General features: G+C 59.9%; 1 protein-coding gene and 1 non-coding gene across 21 annotated transcripts in view; both read left to right on the top strand.

Moving 5' to 3' along the window:
• Positions 1-23,769, top strand: part of TCF3 (transcription factor 3) — a 42,461-nt gene extending 18,692 nt beyond the window's left edge. Inside the window, exons 4-20 of one of the 20 annotated variants that reach the window (XM_063620625.1) lie at positions 2,236-2,309; positions 2,523-2,601; positions 5,883-5,950; positions 7,607-7,739; positions 9,640-9,689; positions 11,190-11,292; positions 11,382-11,551; positions 11,637-11,769; positions 12,251-12,309; positions 12,396-12,474; positions 13,512-13,585; positions 13,887-14,042; positions 14,124-14,247; positions 17,584-17,719; positions 17,885-18,120; positions 21,202-21,347; positions 22,555-23,769. In XM_063620625.1, coding sequence (XP_063476695.1) covers positions 2,236-2,309; positions 2,523-2,601; positions 5,883-5,950; positions 7,607-7,739; positions 9,640-9,689; positions 11,190-11,292; positions 11,382-11,551; positions 11,637-11,769; positions 12,251-12,309; positions 12,396-12,474; positions 13,512-13,585; positions 13,887-14,042; positions 14,124-14,247; positions 17,584-17,719; positions 17,885-18,120; positions 21,202-21,344 — 1,817 coding nt within the window. In that variant the 3' untranslated portion in view covers positions 21,345-21,347; positions 22,555-23,769. Of the gene's footprint in view, positions 1-2,235; positions 2,310-2,522; positions 2,602-5,882; positions 5,951-7,606; positions 7,740-9,639; positions 9,690-11,189; positions 11,293-11,381; positions 11,552-11,636; positions 11,770-12,250; positions 12,310-12,395; positions 12,475-13,511; positions 13,586-13,883; positions 14,043-14,123; positions 14,248-17,583; positions 18,121-20,607; positions 20,835-21,201; positions 22,094-22,554 lie in introns of those variants that run through there. The other 19 variants (XM_063620626.1, XM_063620622.1, XM_063620630.1 and 16 more) reach the window with 19 other exon arrangements.
• On the top strand, positions 16,810-16,914 carry LOC129467128 (U6 spliceosomal RNA). The gene has a single exon (XR_008652266.1). It is a non-coding gene; the product is annotated as a U6 spliceosomal RNA (small nuclear RNA).
• Positions 23,770-27,561: the final 3,792 nt, after the last annotated feature.

Genomic DNA, 27,561 nt, shown 5'->3' with positions numbered 1-27,561 from the left:
TCTCAGGAGGGGACCCAGCGGGGACCAGGACTGGGAAACCACCAGCCTGGAGCGTTCCTTGGCCACCGATGGCCTCTCTGAAGCAGCATCTTTCATTGTTATCCTCACGGCGGCCCAGGCAGGTGGGCAGCTTCCACACCCCGTGACTGGAATTGGAACCGAAGCCCAAGGGGTGGGCAGCTCCTGGGGCCCTCTCCCCAGTGCCCCCACGCCGTCCACTCGCAGGCCTCTCCCACGGCAGCCAGGCTGGCCCAGGGCAGGAAGGTGCCCTTCCCGGGTAAAACTCTGCGGTGCTTCACCAAAGAAATCACAGAAAACCACACTCTGACAGCAGCGTCTTGTTCTATTAGGACATTTTAATTAGAACAGGAGCAAGGGATGCATTATGAATATTCATGGTGGGCTATTAACATGCATAATTAATCGGGGGGATTTTAATAACTGTATTAATGTGGGGGATGTCCTTATTTTTATCATTTCTAGGAGGAGGCCAAGGCTGGGTGAGGGAGGGTTCCCCCAAAGGGCAGATTGAGGCCGCACTGCCTCTGCCAGGGGCCTGTTGGAGTGAACTTTGGTGGTGATCCCTGGGCATGGGGCCCCAGGAGGTCCCCCACCACACCAGGCCTTCCAGGGGGTGAGGGCTGGGGTGCCAGGAGCCTCCCATTTGCTCAGTTGGGGGTCTCTGCACCTCCTGGAGTACTGACTATGGCCAGAGGGAACCAGACAACAGGCAGGTGGTATAGAGGCAAACTGAGACCCAGAGGGTGCCGGTGCTGTGCCCACCCCCACACAGCCAGCCCACCCTGGCCTCAGCAGCCGCCCTGTTCACCAGGGCCCACGTGCAGGACCAGGATCTCAGGGTGCAGATGGCCCAGACCTGGCAGCACATGCCGTGTGGATTCCTGGAGACCACAGGAGCCCCCTGCCTGGCCCCCAACCCAGCCAGGGCAGCATCCCAGCCCCCCACTCATAATCACATTGGAAATTTTTGATTAGAAAAGAAAATCTAAATGAGGTGCATGAATATTCATTAGACTTGGAGATTAATATGCATAATTATGCAAATCAGACAGCAATTAAACACCAATACTCCCCGGGGAGGAATGATTAACACAAAGGCACTGAAATAGAAGGATGCGATTTGAAAGAATTTTCTGGTGCGGATGAGCAGGGAGGGCAGGGGGCAGAGGAGCCTGCAGAACAGCCTGAGGTTGTGCCTGTCACAGACATCAGCACTGGGCTGGGCCCCCCAGGCCTGGCTCTCGAGAAGCCTCTGGACTTGAGAGTTGGACACAGACACCCCCAGCCCTGCAAAAGTAGGGCCTGTTTGTAATTCATTTATAGAGAGGGAAACCGAGGCAGGGCGGCAACCCCGTGGTCAAGCGGAGGAGGCCCAGGGCCGCTCCTGCTTCTCCAAGGGTGTGCTCTGTGGCCCCCGATGGAAGGTGGAAGGATGCAAGCAGGCCCGCCCTGCCCAGGGCAGAAGATTCTGGAGTCCTGGGCGTTGCCCGTGAGTGTTCTGAGAGATAAGCGCCCCACCCGCCCCGCCCTGGGACCAAGGTCCTCCTGCCATCCCTTGCTGTGCTGGGAACTCGTGCCCCACGCAGGCCTCTGGTCTCTGCACTGGGCTTGTTCCTGGGTGATGAGATTCGGCTCCACCCTCACGGGCTGCCAGCCTCCTGCCCGGTGGGTGAGCCTCTGCTGCTGCTTCAGCAAAGGGTGGCCCCACTTCCCACACTGGCAGGTGGGGACAGGAAGACCCTGGGCCTCCCCAGAGCTCATGGTTTAGCTTCCACACCCTCATGCTGTCATGAGCCTTTCTCACAGGGTCAGAAGAGTCTGCACCTGACACAGAGACCCCAGCCCACATAGTCAGGGCTGGGCCAGAGGGAGGGACTTGGGGCTGATGGGGAGGAGGCTCGGCATGAGAGGGAGGTCTCTGCCCAAGGAGGGCATGAAAGCTGGGGCTTCAGTGGGTGGGTAGGAGTTCGCCAGCAGAGAGCCAATGGAAGAGTTAATTTAAGTTTATGGACCTGTAAGTGCTCCGAGTCCCAGGGTGTCTGGGTGTTAGTTGCTGACTGGTGTCCTCATGAGTCGGGCTGGGTGAGGCTGGGTTAGGAAGGGTTCCACAAGCCCCCTGCGTCCACTGAGGTTTGCCCCTGAGACGACAAACCGAAGCTTTTAGAGCTGGGCAGGCGTGAGGGTGACCCATAACTCTCTCTGTCTTCCCTGCAGGTCTTGAGGACCGGCCCAGCTCAGGCTCCTGGGGCAGCGGTGACCAGAACAGCTCCTCCTTTGACCCCAGCCGGGTAGGAGTCCCCGTGAGGCCTGAGACCCTGAGTTTCCTGTCCTCAGAGTTGGGGGTAGGGGGTGTGGGGAAACTGAGGCTGAGAGAAGGGGCCAGCCTTCCAGGGGTTTGGACTGGGAGATGTGGGTTTGAGTCCTGCCTCTCCAGCTGTAATACGGGGTGGGGGTGGGCTGTGGAGCCCCAGCACTTCTCATCCCCACCCCATCTCCCCTAGACCTTCAGCGAGGGCACCCACTTCACTGAGTCGCACAGCAGCCTCTCTTCATCCACATTCCTGGGACCGGGACTCGGAGGTGAGTGCCTGGCCTGGTGCGGTCCCTCTGCTGTGCACAGATGTGCAGACGTGGGCCTTGGCGTGGTCAGTGCACGCACAGCGCCAGGCAGGTCCCCAGCGTTCAGCCAGAGGGTGTGGACAGTTGAAGCCTCTGCCTGTCCTGGGAGCAGCTGTGGGAGGTGCAGGGGACGCGGCCCGGCCTCCCTGGCACGGCTCTCTGCAGCTCGGCTTCCCCGCCTGAGTGTAGAGGCAGGGAGGCCGTTCCAGACCCCACTTCCTCCCTGGGATTTCTGCAGGGCTCCTCCTGCTTCCCGGGGAGGGGTCAGCAGGGCTGGCCTGTGCCCGCTGGGAAGGAGGCGTAGGAGTTCTGGAGACTGGGGAAGGTGGCCAGCGTGTGCGGTGGTCAGAGCCCATGCCCTTCCGCAGACCGCCCGCCCGCCCTCCTTCCCTGGGGGGCCCTCCTGTTAAACGAGAGAATCATGACTCAGGCCGCGCTTGGTGGCTCACACCTGTAATCTCAGCACTTTGGGAGGCCGAGGTGGGTGGATCACCTGAGGTCAGGAGTTTGAGACCAACATGGTGAAACCCCGTTTCTACCAAAAATACAAAAATTAGCCGGACATGGCGTTGGGCACTTACAGTGCCAACTACTCAGGAGGCTGAGGCAGGAGAATTGCTTGAACCCAGGAGGTGGAGGCTGCAGTGAGCCGAGATCACGCCATTGCCCTCCAGCCTGGGTGACAGAGCCAGATTCCATCTTAAAAAAAAAAAGAAATGACGACTCAGGCCTGGTGTCTGGTCCACCCCACCACGGAACCTGGGCAAGCGCCATCTTTTGAGCCTCAGTTTCCCCCCTGTGGGAAAGGGGCCCTCCCAGAACCTTCTTGGAGAGAGGCGGTGAGGAGGCGCCCAGCTCCGCAGGCCCTGCCCAATGCCGGGTGGGGGTTGGTGCCTGGTCTTGGGAGTATTCCAGCCCCGTTGCAGGCTCACCCGTGCTACAGGGGAACGAACCGACGCTTGGGAAGGGCACTCTGGCCGGGGGTCTGTGGCTGGGTGGGGCTGACCAGGGCGCCCTCCTCCAGGGACCTGGGGCTGCGGCTGGGACGGTGTCCCGTGTGCCGTCCCTCCTGCGGGTGACCCAGGAAATCCCCCGAGCTTCACACCCTCAGCCTCCTGCGGGAGTGTCAAGTGCTGTGCCCCGGGGTTCGGGGGGCTCAGGTAGGGGTCCTGGGGGGTCCCGCTGTCGTGGTCAGCCTCCTGCCCCAGTGCCTCAGCTGTGGAATTTGTGGTTTCGTCCCTCAGTCATCCTGGGATGTGGGATCCTTCCGTTCTCTGGAACCCGACAGTTTGAGGCTGGGTTTTCGTGGTGCGGTGGGGGTGTGTGCTGCTTAGAAGCCGGGAGCCGTGGGGCCCTGGACCTGCTGCAGGGCCCGGGTGCACACCGTGTACCCCTCGGCATTGTTGGCTGGGGGAGAAACTGAGGCCCGGAGGACTTTGGGGGACCCAGCCTTTTCCCTGGACCCTGAGGGGCAGCCCCTGTTTGGGCCCCACAGCAGGGCAGGGATGGTCCTGTCTCGCTTTGCCCGGCCTAGGACTTGGCGTACAGTAGAGTCAGTTGGCGTCCTGGGTAGGAAGCAAACAGCGTGAAGGTGGGGCAGGTGTGTCTGGGGCCCACCACGTGCCACGGGCGGTTTCTGCCCATTCGTCATACGGGGTAGGTGAGGCCTGGCCCCGCCCCCCTGCCTGGGGTGGCCCCTGCACCTGGGAGGCTGGTTCCCCACTGGCTGTTCCTTCCTCCTGGCCTCTTCTTCATACGCCCGATGGCCCCAGGGTGGGCAGGGCTGTTGTGGGCAGTTCCCACGGCCCGGCCAGCAGTGCCCAGAGCCTAGCCGTGTCCCACCTGCCACCCCCACGGGTGGGGCCTGGGCCATAGCCAAGCAGCTTGGAGAGGGCAGGCGGGGGTCCCAGGGAGGCATGGGGAGCTTTTGGCATAACCTCAGCCTCCTAGGGCCTCAGTTTTCTCACCCGAGGAGCCGGGCAAGTGACTGCTGTGGCTGGGTGTGGCCTGTGGGGTAGGTCGTGGCCATCATCTTCCCCATGTTCCCCTGGTCACCAAGATGAGGAAACGGGAGGCAAAAAACAGCAGCATTTGTTCCAGGAGTTGGGAAATCATTGAACTTTTAGAATTCAAAAATCGGGAAATTTTTTTCCTGGTTTGAGAATAATGTACATTACTCGATTGCGTGTTCCAGCCCCTCACAGCAGCCCCAGTCACATTCCATGCCCAGTGTCAGCCAGAAGGGGATTTAAGTGGCTCAGGTCCTGAGTAATCTGGGTGCCTGCTTCAGGCAAGGCTGGATCCAGGTGTCTCTGCATCAGCCCCAGGCCTTCCATGCTGGGGGCTCGCCCTGGCCAGCTGTCCCCTCCATAGCCCCGAGGCCTCACCTGTCCTTTGTCACTGAGCACCCCAGGGAAGTGCTCATTGGCGGAGTGCAGGTCACATGCTCATTCGTGAATGAACCCTGGCCTGAAGGCTGCATGCTGGGCACTTTGGGGGAGCCTGTGCCAGGGGAACGCAGGGGCCTGTGCGCTGAACCTGATGTGGTGTGCACAGGCCCCGGGGCTCCCCGTCAGGGAGGCACAGGCCTCTCCCCTGGGACAGACAAATGCCTCTGACCCCAGCACCCCAGGGCATCAGCCCCTCAACACCTGGAACAGAGGAAACCGAGGCTCAGGAAGGGCAGGGGCCTCAGCACGAAGCAGGGCCTTTGTGAGCTCTGCTGTCCCCTTCTCGCCCCACCCTCTGTGAGCTCTGCTGTCCCCTTCCCGCCTCACCCTCTGTGAGCTCTGCCATCCCCTTCCCGCCCCACCCACTGTGAGCTCTGCCATCCCCTTCCCGCCCCACCCACTGTGAGCTCTGTTGTCCCCTTCCCGCCCCACCCACTGTGAGCTCTGGTGTCCCTTTCCTGCCCCACCCCCTCGGCAGGGCTTATGTGGGCTGCAGATGCTTAAGAGTTGGCCCCGAAATCATCGGGGACCCTTTCTTGTCCCCAAGCCTGTCGCTGGTGGGCAGGATGCGGGCACACTGAGGGCAGGGCTCTGCAGGAGATGGGCACACTGGGGTCAGGGCTCCCCGAGATGGGCACATTCAGGTCAGGCTCTACTGGCGTCCTGCCGTGGTGCTCTCAGTCGTGTGCACTTACTGAGAGCCTATTGTGTGTGGGCACATGTCAGGCACTTGGGGGGCGTCAGGATATTCCTTGGGGTCACCTCCCACTAACCTTCCTTCTCCCCTTGCAGGCAAGAGCGGTGAGCGGGGTGCCTATGCCTCCTTTGGGAGAGACACAGGCGTGGGCGGCCTGACTCAGGTGAGGGGTTCTGGCCGGGCTGAGGTATATTTTAATTTTAAACAAATCTGTCACCCACGCTCTCTGATCTGCAGAAGCTCTCCTGGCTCAGCTAGGTTCTGTTTGCTTCCTGATAGCAGCGAAACCAGGCTGGGCTTGGGCCAGGGTGGGCTGGGTGGATGTGGACCGGGAGGAGTGGGGAGGCAGGTGAGGACCAGGGAGGCCAAGGCCTGCGGGGCTGCCATGCTGCTCAGCTGGAGGGGCTCAGTTGCCCGCTCACCTGAGTGGCAGGCAGGAAAACAGGCCACGCAGCAGGGCTTTGCAGGTGTGGAGCCCCTGGGGAGCCCATACAACAGGCCCCTGTGCAGCCGAAATCCTCACCCACACTGGCCCTGGTTGTGAGGCTGGGGGAGGATGTTGGGGGCTGTGACCAGCCGCAGGGGTTCCGTGCAGTCTCTGGTGCTGGGCACCCCCGGGGTTCCTCCCTCACCCCAGGACTTCATCTCTGTCCCCGCTGTCGGCTCCTGGCTCTCGGTGGGGCTCGGCCTTGTCACAGGTGGGGCCGTCTGTGTGCTCACTGTGCCCAAGCCAGAACAACAGCAGCCACAGTGATTGAGGGCCAGCCGGGTGCCAGGCTCTGCAGCGCGGGCAGACTCGCGTTTCCCAATCAGTCCCCACAACGAGGGGCCGCGGCCTACGTGCCCATTTTAAAGACAGGAATACGCAGGTGCCCAGGCTCCCCATCCGAGAAGCAGAACTAGCTCCCGGTCCCTGCTCTCTGGCGCTCCCTGGTGACTCATCGAGTCCTGCGGTGGCCACACGGTGCGGGCTGAGGACAGGCCGGGCCTCGGGAGAAGGCACTGTCCTGGGCGCTGGGCCCACCCTGTGGGGCCACTGGATGATGATAGAACAGATGATTTTTTTTTTTTTCTTTTGAGACGGAGTTTCACTCTTGTTGCCCAGGCTGGAGTTCAGTGGCACGATCTCGGCTCACTGCAACCTCCGCCTCCCGGGTTCAAGCGATTCTCCTGCCTCAGCCTTTTGAGTAGCTGGGATGACAGGCACGCGCCACCATGCCCGGCTAATTTTGCAGTTTTAGTAGAGATGGGGTTTCTCCATGTTGGCCAGGCTGGTCTTGAACTCCCGACCTCAGGTGATCTGCCCGCCTCAGCCTCCCAAAGTGCTGGGATGACAGGCGTGAGCCTCCACGCCCGGCCTTAGAACAGAAGAAATGCAAGAGTCACTCCCGGGACCCGGCACAGGGCATCCCTGGCTTCCCAGGAAGAAAGCCCGTCTCACACTAACATGTACAGAATCCACCCGAGGGCTTTACAAAACAAAATCGAAAAGATAGGAAGCAGCCGGGTGCACAGACGCTGAGCCATGCAGCTTTGTACTTTGCATCTCAGAATCCAGGGAGCAGCCCCTTGGGTTAGCCACGCTGGCATCTGTTTCTCATCTTTCGTTCTTCGTGAAAACAGCAGTGTGGGATGCGGTCAGTCTCGAGTCAGAGAAACATGGCAGGTGTCAGAGAGAAACGCTGTGAGCAGGCAGAAGGGGCATCACCCACCGAGGGGCGGGTCCGAGCGGCTTTGGCCTTTGCAGTTTTCTCTTGAATGGAACAGCCTGGGGTCTGGATGCCAGCTGGGCGCTTCCTGACCACCTGCTCCCCACCAGGCTGGCTTCCTGTCAGGCGAGCTGGCCCTCAGCAGCCCCGGGCCCCTGTCCCCTTCGGGCATGAAGGGGGCCTCCCAGTACTACCCCTCGTACTCCAGCAGCTCCCGGCGGAGAGCGGCGGACGGCAGCCTAGGTGAGCGGGGTCTGGCCGGGGCATTGGGGGCTTCAGGGAGGGAGCCTGCAAAGGGAGGTAGGGGGCCCCCCGTTAGCTGAGGGCACCAGAGGGAGCAGACCCCGCACCTTCCAGGTCCTGGCTGGACGCCGGGCGCTCGGGCCGTGGCGAGGGATGGACGGTGATGGGGCTCAAGGCCGGGGCTGGCGGGCGTGACAAGTCCAGGGACAGGTTCCTACGAGCCTCTGGTCCTGAGGTTCCTGCAGCTGACGGGTGTGGGCTCTGCCATGTGGTCTCTGTGTAAGATGCCTCGTGGGGCTGCATCGTGGCTCATCTGCACTGAGTCCTGCTGCTCACGCCGGACAAAGCTTGCACACACGGGCATCCCCCACGAGGCGCATCACAGCCTCGGGCTCCGGAGCACTGGACGGCGCCTCGAACTACCTGGGGCCCATTCCATGCAGTGCAGTCGCCAGGCATGGTGGCAGTCACCTGGGGTCCCAGCTTCTCTGAAGGCCGAGACAGGAGGATCACTTGAGGCCAAAAGTTGGAAACCATTCTGGGCAACATAGGGAGAGCCCATCTTTGCAAAAAAATTTTAAAAATTAGCAAAGCATGGGCCGGGCGCGGTGGCTCACGCCTGTAATCCCAGCACTTTGGGAGGCCGAGACGGGCAGATCACGAGGTCAGGAGATGAAGACCATCCTGGCTAACACAGTGAAACCCTGTCTCTACTAAAAATACAAAAAATTAGCCAGGCGTGGTGGCGGGCACCTGTAGTCCCAGCTACTCGGGAGGCTGAGGCAGGAGAATGGCGTGAACCCGGGAGGCGGAGCTTGCAGTGAGCCGAGATTGTGCCACTGCACTCCAGCCTGGGCAACAGAGCAAGGCTCCGTCTCAAAAAAAAAAAAAAAAGAAAATTAGCTAAGCGTGGTGGCACACACCTGTGGTCCCAGCTACTCAGGAGGCTGAGGCGGGAGGATGGTTTGACCCTGGGAGTTCAAGGCTGCCATGAGCTGTGATCACACCATTGCACTCCAGCCTGAGCAACAGCGCAAGACCCTGCCTGAAAAAAATAAGCGTGAAATCACCCACAAAAAGCACAAAAACGTAAAAGATCGTGGCTCTGAGTAGACCAAGGACAGGAGTCCCGTGATGCGGGAGGAGGCCTCTGTTCCGTCTTGGCTGGGCACGTGCGCCTGGGCCTCGAACTTTTCCCGCTCTGTGCACGTCCGCGAGTGATCAGGAAGGCGCCTGAGTGCTGGTTTCCGGGTTATGGATTTTATCCTGTAGGCGAGTTTGCAAACAGCAGCCCCGAGAGGTGAGGCCTGACTGCGTGTGATAGTCGGGGCCGTCTTGGAAGGAGAGTGGGGCCAGGGAGCTTCTCAGCAGAGCCTTGGCTCAGAATCCACCAACTCCTCGTTTTCTGAACTGCACATCGCAGGAGAAAACCGTTGTGGTTCTTCTACGTCTTTGGAGCCATATCATATAGATAGACCCGAGGCTTTTTGTTGTTGTTGTGTTTTTGAGACAGAGTCTCGCTCTGTCGCCCAGGCTGGAGTGCAGTGGCACGATCTCAGCTCACTGCAACCTCCGCCTCCTGGGTTCAAGTGATTCTCCTGCCTCAACCTCCCGAGTAGCTGGAATTATAGGCTCCCGCCACCACGTCCGGCGACTTTTTGTATTTTTAGTAGAGACGGGGTTTCACCGTGTTAGCCAGGATGGTCTCGATCTCTTGACCTCGTGATCTGCCTGCCTTGGCCTCCCAAAGTGCTGGGATTACAGGCGTGAGCCACCATGCCCGGCTGACCCAAGGTTTTAATTTATGAAACGGGAATTGGGAGGGTCTCTCCTCCAGGGTGTAGGGCAGGGGCTGTTCTCATGGCCAGTGGCCAGTTCTCACCCCTCTTGCTCCTGACAGACACGCAGCCCAAGAAGGTCCGGAAGGTCCCGCCGGGTCTTCCATCCTCGGTGAGTTGCACGAGGGAGAAGGGACCCCACAGCTCGTCGGTGGCAGTTCCAGGCCCTGTGTCCTGGCGAAGCTTGGGAACACACATGGCGGGGTGGGCCCTGAGCGGACAGGCTCCCTGTGATTTCTGAGCCAAGATCGGAGCTCTGACCTGAGGCCACCTGCAAGGGAAGGCAGGGAAGTTCTTCCCTAGGTCCAGCATCTCTCCGTCTTGTTTTGAGAGAAAGGCAGTTCTGGTGGCTGAGGCCCCTTTAGAAAGGGCACAGTTGGGCTGGGTGCGGTGGCTCACGCCTGTCATCCCAGCACTTGGGGAGGCCGAGGCAGGTGGATCACCTGAGGTCAGGAGTTCTAGACCAGCCTGGCCAACATGGTGCATCTCTACTAAAAATACAAAAATTCGCCGGGCGTGGTGGCAGGCGCCTGTAATCCCAGCTATTTGGGAGGCTGAGGCAGGAAAATCGTTTGAACCCGGGAGGCGGAGGTTGCAGTGAGCCAAGATCGTGCCACTGCTCTCCAGCCTGAGCAACAGAGTGAGACTCCCTCTCAAAAAAAAGGGGGGGCCACAATTGGGGCTCCCTGTTACATCCTCAGGAGTTCAGGCTGCCCCGCATCCCTGCCTCCCTGCCAGGCCCTGCAGATGGTCCAGGCTGCTGTGCCACACTCCTGCGGTCTCATCTCGCTGGAGGTAGAGGAAATTTGCCGATTCCCTGGCTCAGTAGCCACCATCCACCCTCTGCCAGCGCCTGTGCTGGCCCCAAGAGCCCTGGGCATACGTCTCCTCACCCCTCGAGCCGACCAGCTCCCCAAAGGCCTGGGTTCCCAAGCCAAAGGCGTGGTCAGGCTCTGCTCCCAACAGTATCGCTCACTCCCCTCCCCAGGGCACACTTTCTCTGCCCTGAAACCACCCCCCCAGTTTCTTACATCAGGCCCACCCGGCACACTTCCCACTCCAGCACAGCGGCAGACGTTACCAACTGGCCCCAGCCCCGCAGTCCAGGCAGTGCCAGCCAGTCAGAGCTGGCGCTAATCACAGACCCTCTTGCTATTACTTGAGTGAAGGACGAATGTTGCTCTGGGGCCAAGGGAAGCTCAGCGCTGGAGGATTGATTCCAGCTGGGGAACAAGGGAGAAGGGTGGGATGGGGGTGTTGGAGCTGGGGTTTTGATGGGTCAATAGGAGTTTTCTGGATTAAGGAGGAAAAAGGCTTAGTAGGCAGAGCCAGATCCAAGTCCTCAAGTACAAAGGTCAGAAGTTCAGGGAGGCGAGAGGTGGGGGCTGGAAAAGCAGTAGGAGAGAGAGACCAGGACACCGTAAGAACCTCAAACTTGGCCAAGGGGCTGGGATTTACCTAAAGAGGGGGGTGGCTTTACAGGGAAGGGAAACGGGGTGGTAGATGTGCTACCAGGAGAGGGAACAGGAGGCCAGCAAGGTGTGTGGGCTTATTGACCCCGCGTGGCCCCTCTGTCCTGACTGTACACCCCCCACCGCCCACCTGCCCGCAGGTGTACCCGCCCAGCTCAGGTGAGGACTACGGCAGGGATGCCGCCACCTACCCGTCCGCCAAGACCCCCAGCAGCGCCTATCCCGCCCCCTTCTACATGGCAGGTACACGGCAGGGCGGGGGCTCACCAGGGACGGTGGGGCAGGGCTGGGGTTCCCCGCCCGGCCCCTGCCTTACCAGCTCCCTTCCGCAGATGGTAGCCTGCACCCCTCAGCCGAGCTCTGGAGCCCCACCGGCCAGGCGGGCTTCGGGCCCATGCTGGGTGCGGGCTCGTCCCCCCTGCCCCTCCCGCCTGGCAGCGGCCCCGTGGGCAGCAGTGGAAGCAGCAGCACGTTTGGTGGCCTGCACCAGCACGAGCGCATGGTAGGACCCAGGGCAGAGGGCAGGGGGTGGGCGGAGGGTGGCAGTGCCACATCTAACCCACCCTCCTCCTGCCTGACCCTCCTAGGGCTACCAGCTGCACGGAGCAGAGGTGAACGGCGGGCTTCCGGCTGCATCCTCCTTCTCCTCGGCCCCCGGAGCCACGTATGGCGGCGTCTCCAGCCACACGCCGCCGGTCAGCGGGGCCGACAGTCTCCTGGGTATGGCCCCTCCCTGGGATGCGGTCTCTCCGAGGGGACACGGAGCTCCAGGCAGGGCCTGGGTGGGCTCAGTGGGGGTGGCGAGGACTCGCGTTTGTTGGGCTTGAGAGCAGGTTGTCGTCAGTTCTCATCGTCCGCTGTCTGCAGGGCCTGCCACGTGCGTTGGGCTTGGGATGTCTGGAAACAGATCTTTGAGGAGCGGCTTTCCCGCCTTACAGCCGGGAAGCAGGCCCAGAGAGGGACTCACCCACCCAGGCCCAGAGGGGGACTCACCCACCCAGGGTCCCCTGCCAGCAGCCTGTCCCCAGTGCCTCAACTCCCGCGGAGGCCGGTTTCGGGGGGTTCAGACAGAAACGACCCAAGTCAGGCTGCTCTCCCCAGCGCAGCAGTGTCTGTGCGGGACGGCAGAATGCAGGAGAGCTTGCCATCAGCGGCGGCGCCCAGGCGGGGTTGCATGGGCCTCACCTCTCTTCACCCACAGGCTCCCGAGGGACCACAGCTGGCAGCTCCGGGGATGCCCTCGGCAAAGCACTGGCCTCGGTGAGGCGTGGGGCATGGGGGGTGGCCGGGCCAGTGACCTGAGAGGCCGGCCCCTGACCGCCCATCTCTCCTGGTCCTCCTCGCAGATCTACTCCCCGGATCACTCAAGCAATAACTTCTCGTCCAGCCCTTCCACCCCCGTGGGCTCGCCCCAGGGCCTGGCAGGTCTGTGAGGGTTTTGGTGGGGAGGGGAGGCTGGTTCTGGTGCCTGCGCCTTGCCGGGATAGGCAGGCAGGTGGGAGGGAGCAGGTCGCCTCCAGGGGCCCGTGGCATCTCTGGTCAGGAACCGACAGTGAAAGAGAATCCCCCTTGGGCTTGTGTTCCACTGGGCAATCCAGGAAAGCTGCCTGGTGGAGGCAGCCTCCAAGCCAGCCCTCCAAGGCTATAGCACATAACCAGGCAGTGAGGGAGTGCTGGGAGGTGACATCCAGGTTAGGTCACAGCACAGGCAAAGCCAGGAGGCAGGACCTGGCAGTTCACGCTGCGTGAACATGAGGGGACACTGATGTGCACAGCAGCTCCCAGATCCGATGGGGCCAGCGGCGCCAGGGCTGTGGCCTGGACTCTAGAATGTGTGCGTGTTGCCATTTGCTCACCCACCGGGTATTTATTAGGTACTGTTTACCCCGCGCGGGGCTCTGGCACGGTGGGGCAGACCCTCCTATCCCTGTGAGGACGTGCTTATTGGCAGGGGGTGGGGGATCAGGTGCAGGAGGAGGGGGAGTGAGAGCTGGAGGTTTCCAGAAGGCCTGGGTGGTTAAAAACACCCGTGAGTCCTCACCTCTGTCCCATGGGAAGCTCCAGGAACCCTCACTTTACCTCAGCCTGTCTGGTCCCACCTGGAGCTTGCCACTGCCTTGCCTGCTGCCGGAGCCCAGAGTGGGTCAGCCGGGGTGGGGCAGCATGGGGAGGAGCCCCCTACTGTGTGCTGCCGAGCCACTTTATCCTCTGGGTGGGGAGTTGGATTTTGTAGATGGGGAAACTGAGGCTCAGAGATGGGAATGGCGGTATCCACTGGGCACCCAGCGTCCCTGCCTGGCGGGGCTGAGAGCATCTTTGCGTCGGTGTGGGGTGCCCTGGAATGGCCATCGTGGGCATCACCAGAGGCTGGACAGGTGGTTATGAGTCCCTCCCCATGGGCATCAGGCCATGCTCACACCCTGACCCTTGCACCCCATTCACATACCCCCACCCCCTTCCAGGGACGTCACAGTGGCCTCGAGCAGGAGCCCCTGGTGCCTTATCGCCCAGCTATGATGGGGGCCTCCACGGCCTGGTGAGCGCCCGCCCTGCCCCACCCCACCCTTCCCCTGTCGTAGGACAGATGCCCCTTGAGAAGGAGAAACCTTTTAGTTAATTTCTCGTAAATAAGCCCCAAGCTGTTACTAAGGTCTCATGGCCACCCAGGCACGCACATTTTGTGTGTGCTCCCGGACACCATATGCCTGGCACACGCAACTTTTTGGGGAAGGGGAAAATGGGACCACCGGCCACTTGCATGCAGAAGGGACATGAATGGGGGCCTGTGGGGTCCCGCGGCTCAGGCCTCTCACCACCCATCGCCCACCCTGCAGCAGAGTAAGATAGAAGACCACCTGGACGAAGCCATCCATGTGCTCCGCAGCCACGCCGTGGGCACAGCCGGCGACATGCACACGCTGCTACCTGGCCACGGGGCGCTGGCCTCGGCTTTCACTGGCCCCATGTCGCTGGGCGGGCGGCACGCAGGACTGGTGAGCGCTGGGCGAGGGTGGGGCTGGGCAGTGGGCGGGTACCTGGCTCCCCCTGATGCACCCCTCTCCCCATGCCTGCAGGTTGGAGGCAGCCACCCCGAGGACGGCCTTGCAGGTAGCACCAGCCTCATGCACAACCACGCGGCCCTCCCCAGCCAGCCAGGCGCCCTCCCTGACCTCTCTCGGCCTCCTGACTCCTACAGTGGTAAGCCCTTGAGCTTGGGACTGTCCGACCCCTGGTTCCAGTTGGGGAAACTGTGGCACTCCAATGATGGGAGTCAGGATGGGAGCCCAGGGCAGGTGCGGTCACTGTGGGGGCACCTGGTGACACGGGCACCCCAGTCAGCAACTTCAGGAGGGTGGGTGAGACCAGCGGGGCCGGCGTTGGTCCTGGGCGTGTGAGGTGGACGTCTCTGGGCTGCCTCTTCATTCGCCTGCTCCCAGACGCCGTGTGCCTGGCAGCGCTCGACGCTGGGGAAGGGGAGCGAGGGGTGCAGCGGGATGCTCCTGCCTCGGGAGATGGAGCAGGAGCTCGCTGCACAGTACAGGTGCCAGGGAGAAGGAACCAAGTGGCTGGGGTGGGTTGGGGGTGTTGTGTGGCTTTGAAGATGGTGGCCCGGGAGGCCACAAGGTGATGTTTGGGCAGCGTCTGGGAGGAGGCAAGAGTCGACAGGTGCCTGGAGGAGGAGGGTTTCAGGCAGAGGGCGCAACCCAGGCAAAGGTCCTGGGGCTGGACGGCACCTGGGAGGAACAGCCAGGAGGCCCGTGGGTTTGGAGCAGAGCGAGGAGGGGGGGAGAGGGAAGGGGGGAGGGCAGGGAGAGGGGGCAGGTCAGGTCATGCAGGGCCTTGTGGGCTGCAGGGAGGACTTGGGATTTGACCATGAGAGAGGTGGCAGCCATGGAGGGCTGCGGGCCGAGGACAGATGGGGCCTGACCCAGGTGCTCACAGAGACCCTCTGGTGGCTGCTCGGAGGACAGACTGTGAGTGGCACTGGGAGACCAAGGCAGAGGCCACAGGGCTGGTCCAGGGGCCTTGGAGGGGTGAGCAGTGGGTGGGCCCTGCATCTCCTGAAGGCGGGGCCCACAGGATTTGTGACGGACAGGACTTGAGGGTGAGAGAAGGCAGGGCGGCTCTGGGATTTCTGGCCTGAGCTGTGGGTGACACTGGGGCTGGGAACCCCGTAAGGAAGGGGACAAAGGAACAGGTTGGGGACAAATCTGGATCTGGGCCTGGGGATTGTCGAGCGTCTCAGACACCTATGAGAGGCCCAGGAGAAGGCGGGGTCATTGTGGGCCCTGTCCTGGCCCTGCCCCCTCTACAACCCCAGGAATCTTGCCTGCCTTCTGGGCAGCCTTTCCAAGTGCCTTGATTTTATCACCCCTAGGCCAGGGCATCTCACCGCAGCAGCTCTGCCCCCAGGGGACACTGGGTGATGCCTGGGGACATCTGCAGTTGTCAGGGCTGAGGGGTGCTCCTGGCATGGAGTGGGTGGGGGCCAGGGATGCTGCTCAGCACCCTGCAGTGCCCAGGACGGCCCCACCCCAGAGAAGGGTCCAGCCCCACAGGTCAGCAGTTTCCAGGGGCGGCCCCAAGCTTACTCTTTTACCCGTAGGTTCCCTTCTGTTTCCTTCCTGTCCTTCAGTTCATGTGCTGAGGCTTGGGCTGGTTCTGGTGGCTGGCGTTGGCCGATTGCACCAGAGTTCACTGTGGGGAGCAGGCGCATTTCTGAGGCTCCCTCTCAGGGTATGGGGGTCTCGGGGGTTGGAAGCTGGTTTGCTCCGTGTGAGCCCTGACTCTGATTCCTGGACTCCCCAATCCCGGGTTTTGGGGGTGGCCCAGGCCCTGCTGAACGCAGTGGCCACATTTGTTTGGGGCAGCTGTGTGCCCTTAAGCCACATGTTTTGCAATTACTGTTCTTGAGCTTCATGAACACAGCATCCCACTAGCGTGTTCTTTACACCCTGGTTTGCTGGCTCATGTTGTGTGTGGGGTACACGTGTGGTGTGAGCGGCTGGGGTCCCACTGTGAGTGTGCCGTTGGCCCTGGCCCGGGCGTGGGGCACTAGGTCATTCCAACATCATGCTTTCCTGCCAACCTGCTGATCAAGGGTGTGATACACCTGTCGTCAATTCAGAGGAAAGGCTGATGAATTATTTTCCAAAGCAGCCAAGTTGCCCTCCCACAGGCAAGATTTTGAATGTTCAGGTCTTTCAACTTTGCTGGCTGACTGGGTATGAAAGGGTAGCGCATTGCCGCTCTAATTTGCATTTCCTTAATCTCTTGATGCGCTGAAGCGGACAGACTTCCACGTGTTTTCTGGCCATGTGGTTTCCTTGTCTGTGAGATGCCTTTTTGGATACTTGGCTTGTTTTTCTACTGAGCTGCTTTCTTTTTGTCCTTTCCCATTGATTTGTCAGTTGTTTATGTATGTGGGGAATCACCTCCTTGTTGGCTGCATCTGTGGTGGGTGTCTTCTGTTCTTTGGCAGATGCTTTTATTTTCCTGGTATCTTTCCTGATCATGAACTCTCAATTCTGATACAGTTGAGCTTACTGATTTTTGTTTTTTGTTTTTTACTTGTTTTGTTTTGGTTTGTTTTGAGACAGGGTCTCCCTGTCACACAATGCAGGGGCGTGATCACCGCCCACTGTAGCCATGACCCCCTGGCCTCAAGTGATCCTCCCACCTCAGCCTCCCAAAGTGCTGGGATTACAGGCATGAGCAAGCCACAGTGCCCAGCCTCTGTTCTTTTAAAAGCAGCTCCTTGAGCACTTGCTTGGACAGCTCTTGGACTAAAATGAGAATGATAAAAAATTAGCATAGCATCTGCACAAGGGTGACATGGAAATTCCTGAAGCCTTCCAAAGTTTTTTTTCTTTCTTTTTTTTTTTTTTTGAGACAGAGTCTTCACTCTGTCACCCAGGCTGGAGTACAGTGGCACAATCTTGGCTCACTGCAACTTCTGCCTCCTGGGTTCAAGTGATTCTCCTGCCTTAGCCTCCCAAGTAGCTGGGATTACAGGCACCCACCACCACAGCCAACTAATTTTTTGTATTTTTAGTAGAGATGGGGTTTCACCATGTTAGCCAGGATGGTCTTGATGTCCTGACCTCGTGATCCACCTGCCTCGGCCTCCCAAAATGCTGGAATTACAGGTGTGAGCCACTGTGCCCGTCCGAAGTGTTCCATACTTTTAAGTTAACAATTGAAACAATTTACTTTCCCTAAAAAAGAAGAGCGTTCTTTTAGCATCTTAGTAGATTCCTGCCCTTGAGTTGCCGCAGAATTTCTACACACTTTGTTCCAAAGGTGGTAAAACTGTTTCCCTTTCATCTTGTGGTCCTTAATCTGACTGGCATTGGTAGCTACACATGGCGTGAGGTAGGGATCCAGTTCTGGTTGTTGGTTTTTTGTTTTTATTTTTGGCCAAGACCTGGTTTTTCCAGGAAAGCCCAAGCCCCTCTCACCACAGGAGCACACAGAGATATGTCAGTTGGCCCTGGAGGCCGACGCAGGCCCCTGACCCCAGGCCTGTTGCAGGACTAGGGCGAGCAGGTGCCACGGCAGCTGCCGGCGAGATCAAGCGGGAGGAGAAGGAGGACGAGGAGAATACGTCAGCAGCTGACCACTCGGAGGAGGAGAAGAAGGAGCTGAAGGCCCCTCGGGCCCGGACCAGGTGCCAACCCACCCCTCGGCCCTCCCCACCCCCAACCCATCAGGATACACATGTGCACAGGCCACACGCACACCGCACCCACACTGGGAGGCCGTCGGCGGGCCCCACGCTCTTCCCCCAACCTCACTGTCTCCCTCTGGCCCCCTCCCGGCGCCCTCCCCGTAGCCCAGACGAGGACGAGGACGACCTTCTCCCCCCAGAGCAGAAGGCCGAGCGGGAGAAGGAGCGCCGGGTGGCCAATAACGCCCGGGAGCGGCTGCGGGTCCGTGACATCAACGAGGCCTTTAAGGAGCTGGGGCGCATGTGCCAACTGCACCTCAACAGCGAGAAGCCCCAGACCAAACTGCTCATCCTGCACCAGGCCGTCTCGGTCATCCTGAACTTGGAGCAGCAAGTGCGAGGTCAGTGGGGGCGCGGGCCACCAGCGTCCCCGCAGCGCCACCCTCCCTTGTGTTCCTGCCCTCACTCTCCTTCCCCGCCCGCCTTCCTGGAGCCAGCCCTCCCTCTGCAGCAGTTGCCTCCTTGCAGTGACTGTGCCCTTCACCCCCCTGACCGCACCGCCATGACTGTCCCCTCCTGACTGCTGGCCCTTCTCCCTGCCTGCCTCAGCATCCCCTCCACAGTGGGAGGACTGGACTCCTTCTGGAACCCTAGTCCTGCAGTCCTGGGCTCTGTGGCTCAGAACTGCATCTCCCAGCTCCAAGGGCTCCCACCTGCCCTGGTCTTCCTTTCTTGGGAAGCCCAGAACCCAGCTCACAGAGGCCAGTGTCCCCCGAGCCCAGAGACAGGAGCTGGTGTGCAAACCACCCTGGCCTCTTCCCCTCGAGCAGATGCCACGGAAGGCCACATGAACCCGTCCCCTGCCTCTGACTCAGTTTCCCTCTCTGAAGGTGGGTGTTAATCACCCCCATTTCCCAGGGCCAGGGGGATGAAGGATACAGACAGACCCTGCCCCTACCCCCAGATGTGAGCTGACTCCTTCTCCCTGCTGGCGGCTGCTTCCTTAACTCCTTCCTCTCCTCGCCTGCACCCCGTTAACCCTTTCTCTCCTGCAGCACTGTTGCTGGGACCGGAGTCAGAGCCCCGGCCCGGCCCACCCGCTGTCCCCTCAGCTCTAAGGTTTCCGAGTCTCCGCAGCCGTGTGTGGCACCCCTGGCACCCCCCAAGCCCGCCTCTCTGCTGTCTGCCTTCCGCTCTCCCCTCCATCCCGCCCGTCTGTCCCTCTGCTTCCCGTGGCAGCCCCTCCTCACCTCGCACTTGCTGCCCGAGCACCGGGAGCGGCTGGGCTGCAGCCTCAGGGCGTTTCCTCCCGCAAAGCCCCCCGTCAGGGCTTGCGGGAAGAAACCAGACCTGGGAGCACGCAGCCCCTGGTCCTGTCAGTTTGGTCTGTGCGCTTGTCCTGGGCTCCAGGGGCCGCCCCCGCCACCTGGAGGGATCCCCTCAGGCCCCTAAGGCACGGTGGGCAGGCAGGTGGGTGAGGCAGCACCCGAGAGACTAAGACAGGGTACCAGGCGTGTTGGGCACTGGGCCAGGCCTTTGACCATTTCATCTTCACTACAACCCAGAGCAGTGGGTGCCCCCATGGGGACCGGCATCCATTCTACCAAGTAGGAAGCCGGGGAACAGAGCGAGGTCGCCCGTGCAGGGCCGTGCAGCACAGAGGCCTGGGCCGGGACCCACACCCCCGCGGCAGCAGCAACAGCGCCCACTCGCCAGCTGCATGCGGCTCGGCCGGAGAGGGCTCAGCCTTGGGCCTGGCACGGAACAGGTTCTTGGAACCTCAGAGCTCCTACTGCGACCATTCACGGTGGCAGTGACAGCGGGGTTCCCAGAGGCCTAGGGAGCCGGCGTTCCCAGCCAGGGGCAGGTGTGACAGGGAGGGCTCATCTTGGGGCAGCCGGAGTTCACTGAAGGGGGCGGGTGCATTTCTGAGGCTCCTCCTCAGGGTGTGCGGGTCTCGGCGGATGGGAGCTGCTTTGCTCCGTGTGAGCCCGGACTCTGAGTCCTGGACTCCCCAGTCCCGGGTTTTTGGAGCTGCCCAGGCATTTGCCTGCTGAGCCCGTGTCTAAAAGGCCTCCTCTGTCCACAGTGGGTCTGGCCAGGCCTAGCTGTCCATCACCCCGCAAGTGGCTGCTCTGAGCAGGGAAAGTCAGCATCTTGAGAGGGAAGAACAAAGAGAGGAGCAGGCACTGGGCATCTCCTGCCCCCAGCCCTGCCCTGGGGCCCACAGAGTGAGCAGGGTCAAGGGAGAAGCAGTTACCCTGTGGGCTCCCAGACGGGGAAGTAGGGCCCCACCTCCCTCCACAGAAATGTCTGGGAACAGACAGACCTTGGTTCTTCCTGGGTGTGACCACATCCACAGCCTCCCCTAGAGCTGAGTCTAAGGGCACTTGCACCTGGGCAGCCAGTCACGCACACACACAGGTGCCCCACCATGGGGCTCTGCTGCATTCCAGGGAGCACGTTCCCTGTGCACATGGAGGAGCACATTTTCATGCATGTGACAACACACACATCAGCATGTGGACCCGCGCTGCTGCCCACACCAACACCAGCCGTGTACCCACACTGCTGCCCATACCCACACCAGCCGTGTACCTGCACTGCTGCCCACAGCAACACCAGCCGTGTACCCACACTGCTGTGCCCACCAACATAAGCCGTGTACCCGCACTGCTGCCCACAGCAACACCAGCCGTGTACCCACACTGCTGTGCCCACCAACATAAGCCGTGTACCCACACTGCTATGCCCACCAAGCCGTGTACCTGCACTGCTGCCCACACCAGCACAAACACAAGTAGCTGGATGCCCTCTCCACAACCCAGCCCTGCCCTCCCACCCAGCCTTGGTGCATCACTAACAGAGGCCTCGGTGCTGTGACCCAGCAGTACGGACGAGGTGCTGTCCCTGGAGGAGAAAGATCTGAGGGACCGGGAGAGGCGCATGGCCAATAACGCGCGGGAGCGGGTGCGCGTGCGGGATATTAACGAGGCCTTCCGGGAGCTGGGGCGCATGTGCCAGATGCACCTCAAGTCGGACAAAGCGCAGACCAAGCTGCTCATCCTGCAGCAGGCCGTGCAGGTCATCCTGGGGCTGGAGCAGCAGGTGCGAGGTAGGCTCCCCGGCCAGGGCTGCCCCAGCACCCTCTCCCTTCCCCACACCCAGGTGCAGATGCCAGGGTCTTCCTGTGCTTGCCGCCCCCGGACTGTGTCCATGTCTCTCTTTGTGGCTGGACTCAGACCCAGTGATGTTCCCCAGACACCCCCTGATACCCACTCTTTTCTTTACAACCCTCCACCCCATTCCCCCCAGCCTTCTCAAGGAAGGAGCTGAGAGCCGGAAATATAGGAGGCCATACGTGATGGGGCCCTGCCCCCACCCCCTCCTCCCTGACATCCTACCCCCCACTCCCATCTCACGTTTTCCTCCTCCCTCCTCCCGGGGACCGTCTCCCACAGAGCTCTCCCCCCTCCCCCCAGAGCGGAACCTGAATCCCAAAGCAGCCTGTTTGAAACGACGAGAAGAGGAAAAGGTGTCGGGTGTGGTTGGAGACCCCCAGATGGTGCTTTCAGCTGCCCACCCAGGCCTGAGCGAAGCCCACAACCCCGCCGGGCACATGTGAAAGGTATGCCTCCGTGGGACGAGCCACCCGCGCTCAGCCCTGTGCGCTGGGCCCAGAACGGCCACTCGAGACCCCGGGCTTCATCCACGTCCACACCTCACACACCTGTTGTCAGCATCGAGCCAACACCAACCTGGCGAGGTTCGGCGTGATGGGGGCGGCCAAGGTGACGCTGGGTCCAGGAGCTCCCTGGGGCCCTGGCCTACCACTCACTGGCCTCGCTCCTCCCATCCCCGAATCTCAGCTACCATGTCACCCTGTGACCTGTCCCATGGATCCTGAAACTGCATCTTGGCCCTGTTGCCTGGGCTGACAGGAGCATTTTTTTTTTTCCAGTAAACAAAACCTGAAAGCAAGCAACAAAACATACACTTTGTCAGAAAAGAAAAAAAATGCCTTAACTATAAAAAGCGGAGAAATGGAAACATATCACTCAAGGGGGATGCTGTGGAATCCTGGCTTATTCTTCAAAAGCCACCAGCAAATTGTGCCTAAGCAAAATATTTTTTTTAAGGAAAATAAAAAGAACATTAGTTACAAGATTTTTTTTTTCTTAATGTAGATGAAAATTAGCAAGGATGCTGCCTTTGGTCTCTGGTTTTTTTTTTAAGCTTTTTTTTGCATATGTTTTGTAAGCAACAAATTTTTTTGTATAAAAGTCCCGTGTCTCTCGCTATTTCTGCTGCTGTTCCTAGACTGAGCATTGCATTTCCTGATCAACCAGATGATTAAACGTTGTATTAAAAAGACCCCGTGTAAACCTGAGCCCCCCCGCCCCCCCCCCCGGAAGCCACTGCACACAGACAGAACGGGGACAGGCGGCAGGTGTATTGTTTTTTTGATGTTGGGGGTTCTCTTGGTTTTGTCATGTGGAAAGTGATGCGTGGGCGTTCCCTGATGAAGGCACCTTGGGGTTTCCCTGCCGCATTCTCTCCCCTCAGGAAGGGGGCTGACCTGGGCTTGGGGTAAGGGACATCAGCAAGGTGGCTCTGACCCTCCCAGGTGACTCTGCCAAGCAGCTCTGGCCCCCAGGGCCATGCCACATGATGCCCTCCCCAGGCCCCCCCTAAGCTGCTCTCCCTTGGAACCTGCACACCTCTCTGAAATGGGGCATTTTGTTGGGACCAGTAATCCCTGGCATGGGGACCACATCCTGGAGCCCGGTGCTGGGGACCTCATGGACACCCTGCCCTTCACTCCTTTGCCCCAGGGACACAGGCTCATGCTCTGCACTCTGGCTGAGGGGATGCCACTCAGGAGCCAGCACAGGACACTCCCCAACCCCCAGCATGTCCCCATTACACCGGAGGGCCATCGTGACGTAGACAGGATGCCAGGGGCCTGGCCGGCCTCCCCCAGTGCTGGGGAGCATCCCTGGGCCTGGGGCCACACCTGCTGCCCTCCCTCTGCGGGGTCCAAGGGCAAGAGTGGCTGGAGCCACTGACGCCTGGAGGTGGCTGGTCTGAGCCCCATGAAGGCCTTGGGCTGCACATCCGACCCTGCTGCAGGACCAGCAGGGTGGCTCCTCGGGCCCATCTGTGTCCTGTATCCCAGCACCCAGGCCTCTCTCCAGGTCCCCTTTTCTGGTCTTTGCCATGAGAGTAACCAGCTCTTCCCAGCTGTCTGGGGACTGTCTTGGGTTTAAAACTGCAAGTCTCCTACCCTGGGATCCCGTCCAGTTCCACATGAAGTACAGCGATGGTCACTGTGGCACCCAGGTGTGGGCTTGGCTAGCTTGGGTGCCTTCATGTGCCCTTCGTGCTCCTCCCTGCATTGAGGCCTTGTGGACCCCTGGGCTGGCTGTGCTCACCCCAGCAGTAGGTCGGGCGTCTCCCCCCGTGCCACCCCTGAGACTCCCACCATTACCCCAAAGAGAGCCTGGACTGCCTGACTACCCTCCCCAGACTGGCTTGGGAGCCTGGGCCCCATGGCAGATTCAAGGGAAACCGCAAGGCCAGCTCAAGGCCTGGGATCTGCCCCCAGTCCCGGCCAGGCGGAGGGGAGGGGCTGTCCGACTGTCTCTCCCTTCTCGGAGGCTTCCCCTGCTCCCCGGGGGTTTGATCTCTTAAGGGCACCTGCCTCTCCCTCGTTTTGCTCCTGGCGCTGCCCCTGGGTCTGGGTTGGGCAGTGGCCCCGTAGCCTCTGGAACTGTGCGTTCTCCATAGAATTTAAACGAGATTCACCCACCGCAAGGAGGAAGAAACAGCAGTTCTGGGGGACCACAATTATGGGGGGGTGGGGGGGTGCGCTCTGAGTGCCTCAAGATGGTTTTCAAAAAAAATTTTTTTAAAGAAAATAATTTTATACGTGTCAACACAGCTGGCTGGATTATTGGGACTTTTAAACGATCCTTTTTCAAGTGGATTCAGAGACCTGTCCTGTATATAACAGCACTGTAGCAATAAACGTGACATTTTATAACGATGCTCTGCAGTCCCCGGGTTCTTTCTGGTGTCACATGTTTAGGAAGGGAAGTGGGGGGCAGGGTCAGAGGTCTCACCCTAAATTCTCAGCCCCTGACGTTCACCTCGGGTGCAGCAAGGACCGTGGTCTGCCCTGTGCACTGGGCTTCCTCGAAGCGACTCCTCACTCTGAGGAGCCCACAGCTCCCAGGGTGGTTGGGAACCTGCACGTGTACTCAGGGCTCCAGGCCACCTGGAAGCAGGATTGGCTGCTGGGGAAAAGCAGCTCCCTGGGGGCTGCACTTGGGCGCGTAGGAACCATCCAGGACCTGTGGTCCTCCCCATTTCCCAACGTCGCCCCGGGCTGTTGGATCCCACTTCACTGCCCCTTCCTGCTCCGGAGTCGGCTCGAAGTCTGAGCCTGTCACTGCCCCTCTGAAACCTTCCACGGCTCCCTGTTGCTGGCAGCATCGACTCCACACTCCTTAGTGCGGCATTCGCGACTTCCAACCGGACACCCACGGAACCCACGGACAGGGCTCTCGGGGGAGTGTGGCAGGACCTGTGGGGGCGCTGCTCATCCCAAAGTGCCCACTGGCATCTGCTGCTGTGCCTAGGGACTTCCCCGCTGCATCTCTGCGAGGACACAGCTGGACTGCCCTGCTCCCCTACGGGGTTGGGGTGGAAGGAGTGCCTTCCTGGCCACTTGGAGGGGGGTAGCCCCCAGGCGAGAGCCCTTTGGCGCACAAGTGTCTTAGGGAGGAGAAGGCTCAGCACAGTGACTCACGCCTGTAATCCCAGCACTTCAGGTGGCTGAGGTGGGAGGATCGCCTGAGGCCAGGAGTTCCAGTCCAGCCTGGGCAACATAGTGAGACCCCATGTCTATAATTTTTAAGGGGAAGAGAGTGGCCAGGAGTTGACAGAAGGTGCTGAGGGGGAGCCCTGTCCACCACTCTACCCAGCTCACCTCTAAATTCATGCTGGAAAACAACTTTTAAAATATACATTGGCCATGCACGGTGGCTAACGCCTGTCATTCCAGCAATTTGGGAGGCTGAGGCGGGTAGATCACTTGAGGTCAGGAGTTCGAGACCAGCCTGGCCAACATGGCGAAACCCCGTCTCTACTAAAAATACAAAAATTAGCTGGGCATGGTGGCGCATGTCTGTAATCCCAGCTACTTGGGAGGCTGAAGCAGGAGAATAGCTTGAACCCAGGAGGCGGGCGGGGATTGCAGTGAGCTGAGATTGCACCACTGCACTCTAGCCTGGGTGACAAAGCGAGACTGTCTCAAAAAATTAAAATTAAATTGGTTGTACCTGGTGACACACACTTGTAGTCCCAGCTACTTAGGAGGCTCAGGTGGGAGGATCGCTTGAGGTGGCAGTGAACTGTGATTGCACCCCTGCACTCCAGCCTGGGCAACAGAACCAGAACCTGTCTCAAAAAGAAAGGGTGGGCCGGGCACGGTGGCTCATGCCTGTAATCCCAGCACTTTGGGAGACCAAGGCGGGCGGATCACGAGATCAGGAGATCAAGACCATCCTGGCTAACACGGTGAAACCCTGTCTCTACTAAAAATACAAAAAATTAGCCAGGCGTGGTGGTGGGCGCCTGTAGTCCCAGCTACTCCGGAGGCTGAGGCAGGAGAATGGCGTGAACCTGGGAGGCGGAGCTTGCAGTGAGCCAAGATTGCGCCACTGCACTCCAGCCTGGGCGACAAAGCGAGACTCCGTCTCAAAAAAAAAAAAACGGGGGGGTGGAGGGGACATCCAGATGGTCCAACAAAATAACAAAAACCAGCTCAAGAAACAAAAAGGAAGTTCTATGTCATGTTGAATGGCTTCAGGCACAGCTGAATCCAGGTGTCATTACAAATCTCCATCTCTCAGCTCTTGTTTATGTCACTGTCTCTGGTGAACTCTTTTTTTTGTTTGTTTTGAGACGGAGTTTCACTCTTGTTGCCCAGACTGGAGTGCAATGGCGTGATCTTGGCTCACCGCAATCGTGATCTCGGCTCACTGCAACCTCTGCCTCCCAGGTTTTCAAGCAATTTTCCTGCCTCAGCCTCCCGAGTAGCTGGAATTACAGGCATCTGTCACCATGTCCGGCTAATTTTGTATTTTTAGTAGAGATAGGGTTTCTCCATGTTGGTCATGCTGGGCTCAAACTCCCAATCACAGGTGATCTGCCCGCCTCGACCTCCCAAAGTGCTGGGATTACAGGCGTGAGTCACCGCGCCCGGCCCCTGGTGAACTCTTAACGTTGTGGCATCTGGAAACTCTGGGCTGACGTTCCAGCAGCCCTTGTGTTCCTGTCCTTTCTCTTAATAGTCTCTATGTCAGCCCCTGCATCCCACCTTTTTAACTTTCCACCAATGGGAAGAGTCTTATTCAGGTGCTCGCTGATCCCAAGCTCGAAAACCGCAAGGCAACTGGAAAGTTCTACAAACAATGCCCAGGGCCGGGCCCGGGGGCTCACACCTGTAATCCCAGCACTTTGGGAGGCGGATCACTTGCAGTCAGGAGTTCAAGACCAGCCTGGCCAACATGGCAAAACCCTGTCTCTACTAAAAATACAAAAACTAGCCAGGTGTGGTGGCTCACGCCTGTAGTCCCAGCTACTTGGGAGGCTGAGGCAGGAGAAGCTTGAACCCGGGAAGCGGAGGTTGCAGTGAGCCGAGATCGCGTCATTGCACTCCAGCCTGGGCCACAGAGCGAGACTCCGTCTCAAAACAAAACAAAAAACAAAAAACAAACAGTGCCCAGACTGTGGTGTCCAAAACCTGTTTCCAGCTCCCACTCTGAGTCCTTAACCAGGGATAGGGATGGGTTAGCACCCGCAGCCCCCAGAGAGCTGCAGACTTGGAGAGTACTGAGGGCCTGATACCAGGAGGACAGGCCAGGGTGGGCAGACCAACCCATGGTGTCCATTCCTTATCACGAGGCCTGCAAGTGACTCTGGCGCCCGAGAGACAAATCACGCCCAGTGCCCCGTCTAGGCTATGGCCTTTCCGTTCACGCTGTAAAGGTGCCTGTGGGTCAGGCAATCCAGGAGGGCTTCCTGAGGGAGGCAACTCTTGAAAATAGGGGAAAAGGCACAAAAGTGCAATGGCGGTGTCTGGGAATATGCCCCTCTTCCCTCTGCCCACACCGGCCCGGTGTGCAGGGGGGAGGCTGGAGGCTGGGAGCTGAGTGAGCATGTACGGTGCTGCGCCGGGTTGTGGGAGAGCAGAGGAAGCAGGGACTGGAGAAAGGCGAGCCCAAGCGAGCCTGGTGCGGTGGAAAGGAGGCAGAAAGACCTGCCTGTCATCAGCTAAGAGCATCCAGAGACGTTCACCATGCACGGAGCCAGGCCTCCCTCTGCTGCCAGAATGAGGAATAACCCAGGCTCGCAAACGAAAACCGGCAAAGAGATTTCCGACAGGGCCTCCAAGCAACGGGCAACACTGAGGCTCAGGGAAGCACTGCCGCTCGACCAAAGTCCGACAGCGAATCAGGAACAACGCCTGACGCCTCCAAAAGTGGGCTCCAGTCCCAGCTCTTCCCCTCTGTGTGACTCTGCGCAAGACCCTTCCCCGCTGGACCTCAGTTTCCTTCATTGTAAATAACGTTCTGGCACATACCAGGCGCACAAAATCACTGGCAGGTAGCCCGGCGGAGCCCAGAAGCACAATCGGCCACCAGACCACGTGGCCAAAAAGCCACGCCCTAACCCCGCCCACTCCGGGCCACCTCTCCGTGGTCGTCCAACCCTCGCCGGAAGTTACTGTAAGTGGCTTCCGGGTCTGCGCGCACAGCGGCGGATGATGTTTT

The sequence above is a fragment of the Symphalangus syndactylus genome, chromosome 17 (genome assembly GCF_028878055.3).
Source record: "Symphalangus syndactylus isolate Jambi chromosome 17, NHGRI_mSymSyn1-v2.1_pri, whole genome shotgun sequence".
In the NCBI taxonomy this organism is placed as follows: Eukaryota; Metazoa; Chordata; class Mammalia; order Primates; family Hylobatidae; genus Symphalangus; species Symphalangus syndactylus.
This window is presented reverse-complemented; position numbering and strand designations above follow the sequence as displayed.